The 18,606-nt window shown below is 44.1% G+C and overlaps 1 protein-coding gene across 2 annotated transcripts in view; it reads left to right on the top strand.

Annotated features, from left to right (window-relative positions):
* The window catches only part of TACC3 (transforming acidic coiled-coil containing protein 3), a 33,855-nt gene that overhangs the window by 11,168 nt on the left and 4,081 nt on the right, over nt 1-18,606 (top strand). For both annotated transcript variants that reach the window (XM_039541289.1, XM_039541288.1), the window contains exons 6-13: nt 232-427; nt 1,801-1,853; nt 2,241-2,377; nt 2,461-2,575; nt 5,281-5,436; nt 7,654-7,730; nt 7,810-7,853; nt 17,941-18,101. In XM_039541289.1, the coding sequence (XP_039397223.1) occupies nt 232-427; nt 1,801-1,853; nt 2,241-2,377; nt 2,461-2,575; nt 5,281-5,436; nt 7,654-7,730; nt 7,810-7,853; nt 17,941-18,101 (939 nt within the window). The remainder of the gene's footprint in view (nt 1-231; nt 428-1,800; nt 1,854-2,240; nt 2,378-2,460; nt 2,576-5,280; nt 5,437-7,653; nt 7,731-7,809; nt 7,854-17,940; nt 18,102-18,606) is intronic.

The raw sequence follows: 18,606 nt of genomic DNA, 5'->3' as shown, positions 1-18,606 counted from the left end.
GAATCTGATAAAATGCAGCTCTGCCTGATGAGGATTAACACAATGTATTGGGTTAACAAATTCCTGCTGCTGTTGAAATGTTCCCATGGATTCTATTCTGGCTAACCCTTTTAACTGTTGTATAACAAACTGATTTAACCATCACTAATGTGTTTAAGTGCCATAAATACACTATGCCACTCATACTCCCAGTGTTCCATATTACAAACTAAGTGTATGTCTGCCTTCCAGGAGAAAAAAACAAGCTCAAATACCTCACCAGTTGATGCCCACAGTCGAGATAACTTGCCTTTAATTGGCAGTGGAACATCCCCTTTGGCTGATGAAGAACATGAAGCCAATTGCAAGAAAATTGAAATGGCAGTTGATATAAATGATCCAACAGTAGTCACTGAGTCTGAAGAGTACTTCAGACCCTCAACAGAAGGTAAGAGGTGCTGCAACAGACCTGGACACACATGTTAACATCTATTTCATGCTAGTTCTTAATGTTTCATCCTGCCTATCTTTAAAGGGACAATCCTTAAATTCAGACAGGTAACTTATCTTAAGATTATTGAAACTGACAGACATTTAAAGAAAAGATTTGTTACACTAACCCTTGAAAGCATTGTTTACGGTCAGTTTCCCTCTAATAGTTTCCTTTGACTGTTTCCTTTGTGCATGTACAACCAAATAGCTTTTTTTTTTCTAAAGTTGGGGGGGTGGGAGAGAGGAGTAATTAAGGTCACCAAAACTGGCAGGGTTGTTGGAGCTGGTGGAGTATCCAAAAATACTTTTTTTTTTTTCCCCTTTCCTCCCTTCCCCCTTCAAAAACTGACTAGATCTCATGTTGACATTGTCCCCTCGAGCAATTGACACTAAATAACCAGGGGCCAAATCCAGTTGTAATCTAAACAATACCACTGCACCTGTTTAGTGACTTGGCAGGTTGTAACATTAGAAAAGCACATTATGTTCAGAATTACTCTTTTCCATTCATAAAAACACACATTACCAAAGTGCCAGCTATACAAAACACAAACCTATTGAACAATCTTGACACTTATGTCATATAAACTCATAGCACCCACCCTGTGCTTGTTGTTATAGTACAAATGGCCTTTCTGCACTTTCATACCTTTTTAAATAGAGAAATCAAGTGCAGAATTGCAATTTTATTAAAAAATAAACTCCTATGGTATGCTGCATAACTCAAAAGACTGTGTACACTCAAAACTAGAGGGCTAGGTCTATCATTGCACATTGTTTACTTGTTCCCCTTTTACAATCTATCATAAACCTCTTAATACTCGGGTTGGTGGATCATTTGGGAAAACAATGACTATGGTAATAGCAGCTGTGTGTGTAAATCCGTGCATAGATTGAACAGTCAACAATATACTAAAAGAAGGGAGAGCTCATAGAAGAGCAGCATGTCCATTCTTGAGGATACCTCCATGTTAAACTTAAAGATGCACACAAGCTTTTCAACTACATCAAGATACTTGAATCATTGTGTTTAACCACCCCCCCACCCCCCAATAAATAAATAGCCTGAGTTTTGAGAGGAGAGGTGGGGTTGGGTGGGTGTTGGGTGGTGTGTGGTGTTTTTTTTTTTTTTTTTTAAAGATGCCAACTCTTTCCCTTCTAGGCTGAAGTTTACAGTTCTTTTCTCCTGCTAACAACTTAATCTAACAGGGGGACAGGATTTTTCCCTTTGCTTTCCATCAGTTTCATATCAATGACACTTTCCATCCTGTTCTATTAGCAACTGTATGACAGCATTAAATCACTTTTATTAATATTTGTCCTTTCCAGTTCTAGGAATGGGCATAGAAATAGACTACCTGGAACAATTTGGTACATCCTCAGTAAGTATTTAATATTTAAGCCGTTAAACTTGTTGGCTCAAGAGTAGGGATGGGGAGAGAACAATAAGATCTAAGCCTTTCTCCGCTAGGCTGAAGGTTCAAATGTGGCCCAGTTGGGAGTAGCCGTTAATGTACCATTTCATGAGTTGATCGAGACAATGGGTTGAGCTCAGTCTTTCACATGATTCTGCACCTGCACCCACACCCACACCCACACCCACCCCCAGCCCCACCCTAGCTGCTGTCCTTGTTGGCAGCCTAGCCAAGGCTGAGGCTTGAATAAGCCCATCTTCTGGAGAGAGCACATCACTTGGAGTTTCAGGGTTGGCTATGCTACAAAGTAACACATCCTTCAATGTGAGTAATCTCTCACCTATCTCTCCCCAGTTTAAAGAGTCTGCTTTGAGGAAGCAATCATTGTATTTGAAGTTTGACCCTCTGCTGAGAGACAGCCCCAAAAAGCTGGCTCCTGGTACTACTGAAACAATAAGCACATGTGTAATCAATGCACCATTTCAAAGTGGGTAAGTAAAGATTTTAATCTAAATTATACCCCATAAATTTGATTTTGAACACACTCTAATTTTAACTATTTGTTTGTTTTTAGTCCTCTTTCTGACTTCAGTAGACTGCCTTTGGAAACTCCAAAGCCTGCAGTGAAATCTCTTCAAAATGAAGAAAAGCCTAAAGGACTGGATCTTCTGGGAACTTTCCCAGCTCCAGTAAGTGAATCATAAACATGTCAATTTTCATGTTAGTAGATTTTTGGATGAATTCTTCTAGTGGGAAGAATAGACAACCTTTATCAACTTCTTGCCTGCTTAGTGTTCCTGCACTGCTGTGGGTTAGTGTTGGTGTTACAATTGCCAGTACCCTTAAATAGGGCATATGCATTCACTCTGTACTGGATGAATGGCATTACAAGTATTGCCAAGAGACTTTAAATGGCTTAATACATATAGGTTGCCTCTGAGTTTTAAAATGACAAAGGAGCTGTGACAATGTATGGAATCTGGAGTACACTCGAGGATATTATGAATATCTATATTGTAATGAGTTATGCGAGATATGCCATGTAAGCTATCGGCAAAAATGTTATTTGCCAGATCTGATTAGCTCATTTGTGTTTATTATAAGTTATAGATATGTATGTCTATATTGTGCTATGCTTCTGGGTGACACCTGCAGATAGTGACACCCCTAGACAGCCTAGTCTGCTTGATGGCCTATTAAGGACCATCAGCTAAACAACTGACCCATTGAGAGAGGGTAAGGGGATACACCTTATGACTCAACAAGGCATGCAGGGGCATGCCAATGGACAGAAAAGGCTTCCAAGCCATGTGCAGGGCAGAGTATGTTTGAAACAAAGGAAGCACAAGCTGCATGGCAAAAGACTCTTAAAAAGGCAGCTGCATCTTCTCCATTTTGGGTCAATCCTGCTTCTTACCTCTGGAGGAACTTTGCTACAAACGGAAGCTCTGAATAAAGGACTAAATAACCCATCTGTGAATGTATTCCAGAGGGACTTTCAAGCCAGCATATCACCAATACTGCTAGGAGCCTAATATATGGACTTTGAAGTCTTTGTATGTATGTAACTGTCTTACCCTTTAACATCTTTCTTCTGGTTCTTTCTTTTTTCCCCTTTATAATAAACCTTTAGTTTTAGACACTAAAGGATTGGCTGGCAGCATGGTATTTTGGGTAAGATCCAAACCTATGCTGACCTGGTAATGTGGCTGACCCTTTGGGGTCAGTGAGGGCTGCCCCAGGCACTATCGTTCCCATTGGTGTAGTCTTGGCAGGATCCACAGGATCAGAACCCCATGCTATTCCAAAATTGAAATTAACCTTTAACACTCAGTTTTTAAAGTTAGTTAGCGGGCCAGCCCTGTACAACTAGCCCTGCCTGCGACACCTCAGATGGGATGTAGGGTTTAGTTAGTGGAATCAGCTGTAGATGGAGGAGCAGATTCCTTTATAAAAAGCAGCAAGAAGCTGCAGAAAGGGGAGTGCTCAGGGAGAGAGACTAGAGATTGCTGGGAGTGAGCAGGTTCCAGCATGGAATCCTGAGTCTTTAGGGAAAAGTGCATCAGGTAGGGAAGGCCTAGGAGACGCTCAGCAGAGTGCAGCCTTGATGGAGGTTTGAGAACTTCATTATTTTTGATTACTCTGATAAAACAATCCCCAAGGAGGGTTGTGCTGAACCATAGAATTTGTTTAGGTAGCTTGATTGACAGTGGCAAAACTGTTAGTAGAGCCAGGTACTGGCAGAATAATCTCAGGCCATGAATGGGTGCTCAAGAGGCAGTTGGCCCATTCACAAGGATCTTCATATTTACAATATTTTCTAGCCCCAATACTGGGTATTAAAACTAATTTAATTTAATTTTTAATGATTAAGCGAACTGTTACCATTGATGTCAAAACAAGCTTGATAGTGACTCTGGTGAGGAGGCTTCTGCCCTATAATTGTGCTATATAATAGCATTTTTGTTGGAGCTTTTGTTTTACTATGGCAAGTAAAAACAAATCTCTAAAAATGTCTTCCACACCCTGAATTTCTAATGTCTAGGGTCATCTCTTCCTAGAGAGCAGTTAAATGTTACAATCTTAACGTATTTGTTTGGCTTAAAATTGTGCTAAGATATTGTGTGTCTGAGTACAGCAATTCAGGATAAGGAGGAAATTCCAACACTAAGCACTGGTCCTCTGGGGAGGGAGAGAATCTCCCTTGCTTACCATAACCTTAAGCTAAATTCTTACAAAACCTTGTATGACGAGAAGCATTCTGTACATGATCCTTTAAACTAAACTTAATTAAATGGTTCTCTGATGCCTAATAGCATTGATCATATCTCTGAAAATTGGCGCTATTAATCGCGTGCAATGTTTCTGATGTTAAACACTAAACCAGGCTTGTTCTTGGATAGTGGACTCGTAGACTGGTGTCATTACATGTTGCCTTTTAGTCCCTGGAGGCATCTCAAATTCCCATTTCAGTCAAAGCATTCTTTTCTCATACAGCTGACCCCATGTAAGATGAGAAATGGGTTTTCACTGCAGTTCCTCTGTTTCTTGAATAAGCAGCACTCTGTGCCAAATTCTACAATTAAATGTAAAGTTTTAAACTTGACTGTCCTTGTATAACTCTTTTTATGTGGATGTAGGTTTGTTTGCCCAGCAGTAATGCTAAACTTGCTGTGGGGCGGAGGAGAGCTGTTTCTCTATCTGCTGTTCATGAATAGGCAAATAGTACAGTGTGCTGCATCGCAATATACCTATAGTAGTTTGTCAAGCTAGAAAAATGATTAAGCAGTTTATGGGGATAGTTTTGGGGTTAAAATAATGTGAGATAATCTGAATAGATTCTCGTGTAGCTGATGTGGTAGCCACTCAAACTTTTTTTTTCTTCTCCACAAAGGATACAGTTCCTCTAATTCCAGATATCTCAACTAGTAACGCTTCACCGCTCTCTCCTTTTGCTGTGCCAATCAACACTGCAGTTGACGCTATTATAGAAGTGCTGAAATATAGCCAAAAAGATATGGATGCAGCTGTTGAAACAGTTAAACTAGAGGTAAGAAGAAAGCTTTAAAAGCCTTTAGGAATATGGCACTTACTTTGAAAAGGCTTGTCATTATAACATTTCCCCTCTTTTAGTTACTCAGCATATACTGGGCATCTGTTTCAATACTTGTTGTTCTCTCTTCTCTCTCCCCCCATCCCCTGCTCCTTTAGGTTTTGAAGTAGTGTCCCATTCCTAATGAGTTACTGCTTGTTTCTTACATGGGTAGAGTAGCCTGCACAAGCATCTTCAGAGTTGGAGATAGACCTGCCATACCCCATGTGTCAAATCTTCTAGACTTACTACCTTGCTTTAAGTAGGCTCCATCCAGGAGACTTTACTAGCAAGAGACCTTTTGCCTTGTTTGGTGCCTTCAGAGAAATTTTAAACTCCTACATAAAGGGACTAATGTAATTTTCATTCCAAAACAAGCTTTGGTAAGAGTGAAGCAAGATGGCACTTGCCTCAGCAACTTGATCCTGGGCAAGCAGTGTGGAGGGGAAAATGAACAAAGTCGGCCAGCTGTATTGAGCTACAGATGGTGGGGGACCATATTTCAGAGGAGCAATCGGCCATGGTGAAAGATCCTTAAAGAGAGCCAGGTTATGGCAGATGAAGCCACAGGTTGGCTCCCATTTTTGTTGTTGGAGGGGCCAAGGAGTAATATTAATGCGACCGCTGCCCTTCATGCTACAAAACGTGCTTGTCATGAAACAGGGATTCAGTGCTAATTTATGAACAGTGTAGCCATCTCTAAATTACTGCACTTGCTCTTAAAATACTGAATAAATTGTAGAATTTAGTTTAAACATCCATCTTAAAAGATACTTTTGTCAAAGAGAGCTCATTTCTTACATATCGCTTGTCCCAAATTATCTCTGCTCAGGTGTTGTCTAGTTACATAAACTGGTGGAGGTGTGCTTTGTATATGGATAGCTTTTGTAAAGTGAAATTTCAGATTTAATAGTTGCTTTTCCTTGTCTTCGTAGAATTTCTTCAGCAAAGGTTTTCAAATTGGCAAGTCCCATTGAGAACAATAGGGCTAAGGGTACAGAATGTCCTTAGTAAAGATGGCCAGTACCTACAGTCCATCAGCACTTTTTAGTGTTTCCGCTCTTCTTCCAGATAGAAAAGATGGTGCATCCCAGGCTTAGACAGTTTGTTCCCCACTGGGAGTGACTCCAGTGGGAGGCAGAGGCTATATTTTTCCAAGAGCAATATTTGTGACAAGAACAAGAAATGATAGATGCCTTGAAAAGACAGTTCTTGATGAGTTTTTCTCTGAAGGAGGAAGGTGGTGTGTGGTTGGTTTGTTTTGTTTTAGTTTTGTTTTTTAAATGCCTTGTAGTGACATGAGCGGGGGGAAAAGCTTATCTTTACAAAGCAGTTTCTTCTAATCTGGAGCCACAAACACTAATATAACTTCATGGTTATTGCATGGCTTCACTATAGGACCGAGTCATGTTTGTCTGGAGGCCTTAACTGTGCATTTTATAACTTAAAAGAGAGCCAACCATTCTAAACTAAGACTGTGAATTTCCTGGGGTTATAATGCTTGCCACTAAGATAGTTCCTACATAGCTAATGTGGTGGTGGTGTTTTTTTTTGTTTTTGTTCTCAACTGTAATTCCATCTTAATATAACTTGTCTGAGAATGTAAGGTTATCCTTGTTCCCTCCAAATTTGTGTGAACACAAAGATTGATTCAACCTGCAAATTGACATTGACCTGAATAGATTAAAAACTGGCTGCATGGTGTGAGAGTCAATAGTGTAAAACCCTGAACAGTGAGGGAGTAAGAAGATGCCCTATATCACAAATTAGGGGAAGTCTACTTGGGGGGGAAAAACAAGTCTGTGATCAATGTATGAAGAAATAGTAAACTTAGTCTTGCTGTGTGGTGCAACAAACACCAGTGCTGCATGTACAGGGATAGCATCGGAAGGTCACTTGTAATCCGCTTTAAAACAATGTGTGAATCTTTTTTTATTTAGAAATGTTGAATATTACAGTGAACCATGAAACTAGTGATAACACATCACTCAGTCTACTGATCTGTCTCTGACTGTGATTTGTACTAGAGCTTTCTGCCATAACTGACACTTATGAAATAGTGTCCATAGGGAAAACTTTACCTTCTGTCAACACCTCCTTAAGTTACCCTTCAAGTTGTTCTGAATGTCAGTTTATCTCAATCCCTGTTTTATATTTTTATAATTTTTTTTTAAGGTTCAAGAAAAGCAGATGGAAGTTTTAGAATGGAAAAAGAAATATGACAGGCTTTATATGGAATACCTGGAAATGGGGTAAGTGCCTGCTAATTGTACAGCTTGACTTACTGCTTTTGATTACTTTGTCTAATGTATATTCAATATTGTTTTTTAGAAAAATTGTTGCAGAGTTTGAAGGTACAATAACCCAAATGATGGGTAAGTATACTGAGTAAATGGAACACTACTTGTGAGAGGCTTTTGCTTAGACCTGAAGCACGCTAAATGTATAGCTGGCTTTTTGACACAAGACTATCTAGCACTCTTCTGGCTAGTACTTTAGTCATGCTGTCAATACTGCATTACATGTTATACTTGTATCATACTGAATCCTTGGAACAGAGATCAGAGCTGGAAAAGTTATGTGTTTATGGACAGATTTCTTAAGTAGAGTGTGTACAGTTGTATTAATCTTAATTACACAACTAGGATACTTGCATGTTTGCTTGACTTGTACAGACACGTGTGTAGCAAGGTAGATTCCTGATTTGTACCTAACTGAGGCATGCACAGTAATGGCTGCAATATGGCCCATAGCTGTTCAACTCAAGATGGTCCGTTGGAAGCTACAAGTTCCAGTTGCTTACTAAGCAATGTCCACAGCTTGATACTAAACGAGAACAATAATATGTTCCACTTCTGTAGATTACACACAGCCATATCACTTCTGACTAAATGTCAGTGGAACCCTCTGGTGGACACTTCTTGTTTCAACTGTAGTTTGTATATGTGACTTCTAAATTGCAAAGGCATCCATTAACACGTCAGCCAAAAGCTTGTATCTGGAGTCATAAGAATATGAGAGTGGCTATACTGGGTCAGACCAGTGGTCAATCTAACCCAGTTTCCTGTCTTCCGATAATTCCTTATTCACTTTCTCCACACCATTCAAGATTTTATAGACCTCCGTCATGCCCCCTCCCCTCCTTGGTCATCTCTTTTCTAAGAGGGAAAAGGCTTTTTTTTTTTGACTGCCACTGCACATTGACTGGATGTTTTCAGAGAACAATCCATAATGACCTAAGATTTTTCTTGAGTCATAATGGCTAACTTAGACCTACTCCTCATTTTGCATGTATTGTTTGGATTATATTTTCTAATGTGCAATACTTTGCATTTATCAACACCTGAATTTCATATGCCATTTGGTTTCCCAGTCACCCAGTTTTAAGAGATCCCTTTGTAATGCTTCAGTTAGCTTTGGACTTAACTATCGAGTAATTTTGTATCCTCTGCAAATTTTGCCACTTCATAAATCTGGAAAAAGAGGTCAACAGTGAATATATTGAACAGCACTGGTCCCAGAACAGATCCTTAGGGGACACTATTTATATTTTTGCATTATGAAAATTGACCATTTATGAATCTACCCTTTTTGTTTCCTTTCTTTTAACCATGAGAGGACCTGCCATCTTTCCCATGACTGCTTACTTTGCTTAAGAGCCTTTAGTGAGGGACGCTGTCAAAGACTTTCTGAAAGTCCAAGTATACTATATTAACTGGTTCTTCGAGTGCTTGCTCATATCGATTCCAATTAGGTGTGCGCACGCCGCGTGCACGTTCGTCGGAAGATTTTTACCCTAGCAACACTCGGTGGGTCGGCCTGGTGCCCCCTGGAGTGGCCTCTGTTGGCACACCAGAGCGGCACTGTTCCCAATCACGGTCCCGCAGACGTTCTCAGTCCCGCCGGCGCTCCCGCTCCTGATGCCGTTCGCAGTCCCAGCACCGTTCTCCTCATCGGTACTGGTCGCACTCGCGGCGTCGTTCAGTATCCTGTTCGCCGGCCCGTCACTCTCGGCACCGCTCCAGGCACTGTGACTCCCGTAGCCGCTCTCAATGTCGAGCCTCAAGATCTCGGTCAACCTCCGGGTACCGCTCCAGTCGCAGGTCTCGATCTCGTTCCCGGTACTGCTATGCCTCCTGGTACCGGTCCCCGGTGCCGGGTAGAGCGAGGTCTGCTGGAGGCAAAGGCTCCGCCCAGGGCTTCTCAGCTCCTCCATGGCCATCCAGACACGTATCAGGTTCTTCCCATGGGGACAGCTCTTATGCACAGGACCATGACTCTGAGGTACCCACCAGTGTCTTCCAAGAGACCCAGGCTCAGGACCAAGGGCCCCCAGCAGTGGTCATTCTGGACACCCTGGGCTTACCACCAGGCCCGCCCTTCCAGTAGTGCCTTCCCGCTCTGTTCCATCAGAGCACAGAGTGCCAGAGGTGACGATTAGCCATCCCCCTCTGACTACTTTGGAGGACGCCCCAGTTCACCCACCGGACTCCCAGGTTCCACTGGAGCAGGAGCTTGTCCAAGAGCAAGAGGCCGCACAGGACCCGCTTGTCCCCGGCATCTCCTCTTCCTCTTCTCCAGATGAGGCGGTTGCAGGAACATCCTCCTTGGGCCCTCCCCCAATAGATCTGAGAGCCTATCAGGACCTCCTCAGGAGGGTAGCGCTTAACATGAACCTCCAGGCGGAGGAGGTCTCGGAGGTAGAGGACCTGGTAGTGGACATACTGTCGGCGGATGCCCCCACTCATGTGGCTTTACTGTTTGTTAGGACCATCCAGGCCAATGTGGACACTATGGCAGTCTCCGGCCTCTATCCCTCCTGCAGCCAGGGGAGTCGAGCATAAATATATGGTGCCCTCTAAAGGGTATGAGTACTTATATATCCATCCTCCTCCCTGCTCACTGGTCGTTCAGTCTGTTAATGAGAGGGAACGCCATGGCCAGCAGGCGCCAGCCCCGAAATCGAAGGAGGCTCGGCGGATGGACTTACTCAGCTGCAAAGTTTACTCTGCCGGTGCCCTACAGCTCCGAGTGGCAAATCAACAAGCCCTGCTTAGCCACTTTAATTATAACACCTGGGCAGGTGTGGGTAAGTTTACGGAGCTTCTTCCTCAGGACTCCTGCCAAGAGTTCGCTGCCCTCTTGGAGGAAGGAAAAAAGGTGGCCAGGACTTCACTCCAGGCTTCATTGGATGCCGCCGACTCAGCAGACAGGACTCTGGCCTCGGGTGTTGCCATGAGGCGCATCTCATGGCTTCAGGCTTCAAGCCTCCCACCGGAGCTGCAGTATACCATCCAGGACTTGCCTTTTGATGGTAAATGCCTTTTCTCCGAAAAGACTGACCCCAGGCTGCAAAGCCTGAAAGACAACATGGTCATAATGCGTTCTCTGGGCATGCATACGCCGGTGACCCAACGCTGGCCTTTTCTGTCCCCAGCCTCACCGCCCATTCTCTGTGCCTAGACAGAGACAGGACTTTAACAGGCGGCGCGGCCGAGGTGGTCGCAGGTGACCTTCAGGATCCCAAGTGGGCCAAAATCAAGGTCCCTCGAAACCACCACCGGGACCAAAACCGAACTTTTGAAGGTGCGCCTGAGAGCGGCGTACCAGTCACATGCCAGGACCCTTCTCCAACCGTCTCTCCTACTTCCTCCCGGCGTGGTCCCAGTTGACTTCGGATCGCTGGGTCCTATGCACGGTGGAGTATGCCTACCACCTCCAATTTATTTCAACCCCATCCTCCCACCCTCCAACACCGTCCCTCTTCAGGGACCCCTCTCACGAGCAATTCCTCTTGCAAGAGGTGCGGACGCTCCTCGCCATGGGAGCTATAGACGAGGTACCAATGGACGAAAGGGGCAAGGGGTTTTACTCCCATTACACTGCTCTACATCCAAAATGCTTCTGAAATAAATGTAGTCAAACTTTACTAATTCTGGGTCACTGAGAAATGATGCTTAAAATTGTTGATTGGCTCTAGTTTTCAAGTTATGCTATTGGGTCAGTATATACGACCCTTGACTTGGGAATGGCGGAGGATAAGTGAGTTAGTTATAAAGGGAAGGGATCTCAATTTAAACCAGAAATGACTAAAATACATCTTTGACTGGATCTATGAATAAATCTATGACTGGGTTTGGACAGTACTTGCTTTTTAGGCAAAACAATGAATGATGCAATCTGAAGCTGGTATTGCATCATATATTATATGAATTGCATCATGTTATTTCTAGAAGTCATGGATGATGCAATCATAACGAAGCTTACATCACTCTGCTGAACAAATTGCCCTATATCAGCTCTAGAAATCATACAGTGTCGTGCTCTTTTATTTGTCAGTGTTTGATTTTGCAAAGGGACACATTTCTGTTTAGCCAAAGTGAGCAGAGATGCCTTGTACTTGTGTGAACAGTGCAGATAACTTCTGCTATGTTTGTGGTGAAGTGACTTTTGCATCACAAAAGTGCAGTATAACCACTATGGTTAAGAAAGCCTATCACCTTTATTTTGGCTGCAAAATTGCAAATCAGGACAAGAGGTGGGCCCCACACATATGCTGCAACTCTTGTGCAACAAATCTTCACCAGTGGTTGAACAGGAAAAGGAAATCTATGCCTTCTGCAGTGCCAATGATTTGGAGAGAGCCAACAGATCATACCAGCAATTGTTACTTCTGCATGGTGCCTCCAGTTGGGAAAGGTGTGTCAAAGAAGAAAAAGTGGACTGTGCATTATCCAAACATTCCATCAGCTATACGCCCAGTACCCCACGGAGAAGGACTGCCGGTTCCTGATGCACCAGAATCATTCTCACTTGAGTCAGACGAGGAAGAGGATGACACTTCTGGTCCTGAACCATCAGTGTCACAGGACCCACATTTTCTCCCATCCTCCTCCTCTGAACCACACCTCATAACACAAGGTGAACTGAGTGACCTTGTCAGGGATTTGGAACTACCCAAGAGTAAGGCAGAGCTGTTGGGCTCCAGACTACAGCAGTGAATCTCCTGGCAGGTGATGTTAGGGTTTCCATGTTCCGTGACCGTCAAAAGGATCTTGTCCCATTCTTCTTCATGGAAGGTGATCTTGTAGCCTGCAACAACATTGATGGTGTGATGGCAGCCCTCAACATCGTTCACGATCCAGATGAGTGGAGACTGTTCATTGATTCATCGAAGACGAGTCTTAAAGCTGTTTTACTGCATAATGGCAATGTTTTGCCATCAATTCCAGTTGGTCATGCAGTCCATATGAAGGAAACCTATGACAACATGAAACAACTTTTGAGGTGCATAAACTATGACCAACATGAGTGGCAGCTCTGTGGTGATTTGAAGGATGTTGCTCTCTTGCTTGGTCTGCAGACTGGATGCACAAAGTACTGCTGTTTTCTCTGCGAATGGGATAGTCATGCAAGAGATTCCCACTACATCAAGAAAGATTGGCCACTCCGACAGTCATTGGAGCCTGGGAGGAAAAGTGTTCAGCATCCACCACTTGTTGAATCAAGGAAGATTTTGTTACCACTCTTACACATCAAGCTGGGTCTGATGAAGAACTTTGTCAAGGCCATTGACAAAACACAAGCAGCTTTCAAGTACCTCCGTGGAAAATTTCCAAGATTAAGTGAAGCTAAGATAAAGGAAGGTGTCTTTGTTGGTCCTCAGATTCGTGAACTTCTTCGAGTTGATGCATTTGACCATGCACTGCGTGGCAAGGAAAAGACGGCATGGAAAGCCTTCCAGTTAGTGGCAATAAATTTTCTCGGAAACAACAAGGCAGACAACTACAGGTTGTTGGTGGAAAACCTCCTCAAGACATACAAAAGCCTTGGTTGCAACATGTCACTAAAGAAACATTTTTGCACTCTCATCTAGATTTTTTTCCACCAAACTGCGGAGCAGTGAGCGACGAGCACGGCGAGCGATTTCACCAGGACATTGCAACAATGGAGAAACGCTATCAGGGCAAATGGAGCCCATCAATGCTTGCAGACTGTTGCTGGACAGTGACAAGAAATGCTCCATTTAATGAATACAAGAGACAAGCCAAGAAGCGCCGAGTAGACACTGAATAGGACTAAATTATGTACATACGTTTTTTTTTGCCTTTTGTTTCATAATTTTTATTTATATAACCCTTTTGCTGATTTTTAAAGTGTTACATAAACAGGACAGGTGAAATATTATCATGTAAAGCAACCATAAACACATGAAAAGACCTAGGTTTACAATTTATGATTAAAACTCTATCTACACAATATACATAGACATAAAATGTAAAAACTTACATCACTTAAAACAACTGATTGGCTACTGTTTCTAATTGTCATATTTGAATTCAGCACATCAAAATACATAATAGCACATTTTATCTCTGAAGCAGACGACTTCTCAAAAATTGTAGACCAGTGTTATTTCCTAATCCCCAAGTCGAAGGGAGGTCTCAGACCTATTCTAGGCCTGCGAGGACTCAACCAGTTTATGGTAAAGTTGAAGTTCCACATGGTGTCCCTGGGGACCATTATCCCATCCTTGGATCCTGGAGACTGGTACGCCGCCCTCGATATGAAGGACGCCTACTTTCACATCGCCATTTTTCCTCCGCACAGGAGATTCCTTTACTTCATAGCCAACCGTTGGCACTTCCAGTTTACGGTCCTGCCGTTTTGGTCTTTCTACAGCCCCAAGGGTCTTTACGAAGCGTATGGCCGTAGTTGCCGCTTACCTCCGCCGACGTCAGGTACACCTGTTTCCGTATCTGGACGATTGGCTCATCCGAGGGCCCGCCGAGACATGAGTTACTCAGCATCTGGGCATTGTCAAGGACCTATTGGCCCACTTAGGCCTGATGATCAATGTGGGAAAATCCACTCTGATTTCCACGCAGAGGCTGGAATTCATAGGAGCTATCCTGAACTCCAATCTAGCCAGAGCCTGCTTGCCACAGCCGCACTTTCAGGTGATGGCAACAATCATCCGAGGGCTACAGAAATTCCCAACGACCTTGGCTCGCATGGTTCTCGGTCTCCTGGGTCATTTGGCTGCCTACACCTTCGTAACCAAATATGCCAGGCTCCACCTCCGCCCTCTCCAAGTTTGGCTCAACTCGGTATACCGCCCAAGCAGGGACCCAATAGACACGATAGTCACCATTCCCCTGAGCACCCTAGACTGGTGGCTAGATCCCTGCTTGGTGTGTGCAGGCCTGCTGTTCCATCTGCCCCAGCCCTCGATGTCCCTAACGACGGACTGGGGTGCTCACCTCAGACACATTCGTACTCAGGGCCTCTGGTCACCTCAGGAGATGGCATTACACATAAATGTCCAAGAACTGAGAGCAGTCCGCCTCGCGTGCCAGGCGTTCCAGCATCACTTACAGGGCCGTTGTGTCTCAGTGTTTACAGACAACACAGCGGCCATGTACTACATAAACAAGCAGGGAGGGACACGATCCTCCCCCCTTTGTCAGGAGGCCATGCACCTTTGGGACTTTTGCATAGCCCACTCGATAGACCTGGTAGCGTCCTTTCTCCCGGGAGTTCGGAACACTCTGGTGGATCGACTCAGCAGGCCCTTCCTCTCTCACGAATGGTCGATCCACCCAGACGTTATTCGTTCAGTTTTCCAGAACTGGGGATTTCCCCACGTAGACCTGTTCGCTTCACGCGCAATGCCATGGAAGGGCCAGCTCCTTTATGCCTTCCCACCGTTCCCGCTGGTTCACAGGGTCCTGCTAAAACTCCGCAGGGACAGAGCGCACCTTATCATGACTGCTCCAACGTGGCCCAAGCAGCATTGGTTCACCACGCTGCTCGATCTCTCGATAGCCAACCCAATTGCCCTGCCACTCCACCCAGACCTCATCACTCAGGACCACGGCAGACTTCGCCACCCGGACCTGCAGGCCCTACACCTCACGGCGTGGCTGCTGCTTGGCTAAACCAGTCAGAGTTGTGTTGCTCTGCGCCAGTACGACAAATTCTCCTGGGTAGCAGAAAACCTTCCACCCGGTCAACGTATCTGACCAAGTGGAAGTGTTTCTCCTGCTGGTGCAAAACACATAATCTTACTCCCATTGATGTTTCGATCCCCTCTATTTTAGACTACCTCTCGTATCTCAAACAGCAGGGCCTAGCAGTATCATCGCTGAGGGTGCACCTGGCAGCCATCTCTACCTTCCACCCAGGGGAAGGGGGCCGTTCCGTGTTTTCACACCCTATTGTTTCAAGGTTTCTCAAGGGCTTGGAGCGCTTGTACCCCCAAGTACGCCACCCGGCCCCGACCTGGGACCTGAACCTGGTCTTAACCAAACTGATGTCTTCCCCCATTCGAGCCTTTCGCAACCTGCTCGCTGCTCTACCTGTCTTGGAAGACAGCCTTCCTTTTAGCCATTACATTGGCCAGACGAGTCTCCAAGCTTCGGGCTCTTACGGTGGACCCCCTGTACACTGTGTTTCATAAGGAGAAGGTGCAGTTGTGACCACACCTGGAATTCCTCCCTAAGGTGGTCTCGGCCTTTCATGTTAACCAGGACATCTTTCTCCCGGTCTTCTCCCCGAAGTCACACTCAACGCAACGGGAGCGGCAATTACACTCCCTAGACGTCCGTAGGGCACTCGCTTTTTATATTGAGCGGACAAAATCCTTTCGGAAAATGCCCCAACTCTTTGTCGCGATAGCAGACCGAATGAAAGGCCTACCTGTTTCCTCTCAGAGGATCTCATCTTGGGTGACGGCGTGCATCCGCACTTGCTGTGGCTTGGAGAAATATGAGCCAAACCATATCACCGCGCATTCTACCAGGGCTCAAGCTTCATCTGCCGCCTTCCTGGCTTGTGTACCTATCCAGGAGATATGCCATGCAGCTACCTGGTCTTCGGTCCACACCTTTGCCTCACATTATGCTCTCATTCAACAGTCCAGAGATGATGCAGCCTTTGGCTCAGCAGTTTTACATTCTGCAACATCTCACTCTGACCCCCACCGCCTAGGTAAGGCTTGGGAATCACCTAATTGGAATCGATATGAGCAAGCACTCGAAGAAAAGACTGTTACTCACCTTTGTAACTGTTGTTCTTCGAGATGTGTTGCTCAAATCTATTCCAAACCCGCCCTCCTTCCCCACTGTCGGAGTAACTGGCAAGAAGGAACTGAGGGGCGTTTGGGTCGGCAGGTGTATATATCCGGCGCCATGGCGGCGCCACTCCAGGGGGCGCCCAGCTGACCCACCGAGTGTTGCTAGGGTAAAAATCTTCCGACGAACGTGCACGCGACGCGCGCACACACCTAATTGGAATGGATATGAGCAACACATCTCTAACAGTTACAAAGGTGAGTAACCGTCTTATCACATGCTTGTTGACTTCCCCCCAATAATCCAGATAGATTGGTGAGGCATTGTTTCCCTTTACAAAATACATCTCACCTCCTCCCCAACAAATTGTGTTCATCCAGGTCTGATATTTCTGTTCTTTATTGTAGTTTCAGCCAATTTGCTTGGTACTGAAGTTAGGCTTACTAGCCTATAATTGCCAGGATCATTTCTGGAGTCTCTTAAAAAACAAAACAAAAAAAACATCGGTGTCACATTAGCTATCCTCCAGTTATCTGGTACAAAAGTGACAGGTTACATACCACAGTTAGTAGTTCTGCAATTTCATACAAGTTCCTTCAAAACTGGTCCTGATCACACACTATTTAATTTATCAAGTTATTCCCAAACTACTTCTATTGACACTTCAATCTGAGACAGTTCCTCAGATTTGACCATTAAAAAGAATGGCTCAGGTGTAGAAATTGCCCTCACATCCTCTGCAGTGAAGACTACAGCAAAAAATTCATTTAGCTTCTCTGCAATGGCCTTGTCTTCCCTGAATGCTCCTTTAGCACCTCAATTGTCCAGTGGTCTTACTGATTTGGCAGACTTCCTGCTTCTGATGTACTTTTTATTTAACAGCAAAAACAAAAAATAAATAAATAGTCTTTTGCTAGTTGCTCTTTTTGGCCTACCTAATTATACTTGATTTGCAAGAGTTTATGCTCCTTTCTATTTTCCTCAATAGGATTTGACTTCCAATTTTTAAAGGATGCCTCTTTTACTCTGTTTTAGCCTTGGCTTTTTTTCCCCCCTGTTACTACTTAATTTGGGGTATACATTTAGTCCTCCTTTTAAGAGTAAGCATGCTAAATCTGTGCATAATTTAGATTAAATCCTTAATTAAGGAAGACTCATATTTACAAGAATGACAGTTCTACGATGCTTGTCCTTTAGTCCTTTAAAGAGAATGCTTCAGGAAAGGTAGTATGGCCGAATGTGCTGATAAGAATTAAAGGTTTAGTAAGGAAGGTCTCATTATGCTCATCTGGTCCTATGTCTTTAGTAACTGGGAAGAGGTGGTGCTTTGCTTTAAGAAAAACAAACACCCAGCCCTCTTGTAAATTTTTTTTCCCCCCATCTTTAGAGGATGCCCAAAAACAGAAGGAGCTTTCAAAAAAGGAAAACCAGAAGATGCTGGAGGAGAAACAGCAAGTTCTGTCAGATCTGAACTCAATGGAGAAGTCTTTCTCTGAACTCTTCAAACGATTTGAAAAACAGAAAGAGGTTTTAGAAGGCTATCGCAAAGTAAGATGATGGAATGACACTGGTACTGTGCTTCCAAATCCCAAACAAGACTAAGGCCCTGTCAAGACTGGGGAAATAGCTGATATTCTAAAACCTCTCACTTTACATTAGGTGTTAGGTGGTCACAGTCAAAATTAGACTCCCCCTAGAAATGTGGCTGGTTAACATCTCAAAGATGTTAGTACTTGGGGTAGACCAGGTTCAAGTCATGTTTTAAAATGCAGTAAGTATTTTTAAAAAAAAATCCTTTCGTTTTTTAACAAAGTACTCCATATCATCTTGTCACATTTTGATGCAACTCTGAAGACAGCCTAGTTCAGTATCCCATCCTTTTCTATCATTAACAATTGAACGAGTGACTCGGGAGGAGATTAGATATGTGTCCAAAGACCGCCTGTCTCTGGATTATTCATAGGTTCCAAGGCCACAGGAGGTCAGACTAGGTGATCACATGAGCCAAGACCATTTCTTCTAGAAGGATCTGGTTCAGGAGAAGTCTGCCTAT

This window comes from Mauremys reevesii, linkage group 5, assembly GCF_016161935.1.
Source record: "Mauremys reevesii isolate NIE-2019 linkage group 5, ASM1616193v1, whole genome shotgun sequence".
Taxonomy (NCBI): Eukaryota; Metazoa; Chordata; order Testudines; family Geoemydidae; genus Mauremys; species Mauremys reevesii.
Note: the sequence above shows the minus strand (reverse complement) of the source record. Positions and strands in the feature narration are given on the sequence as shown.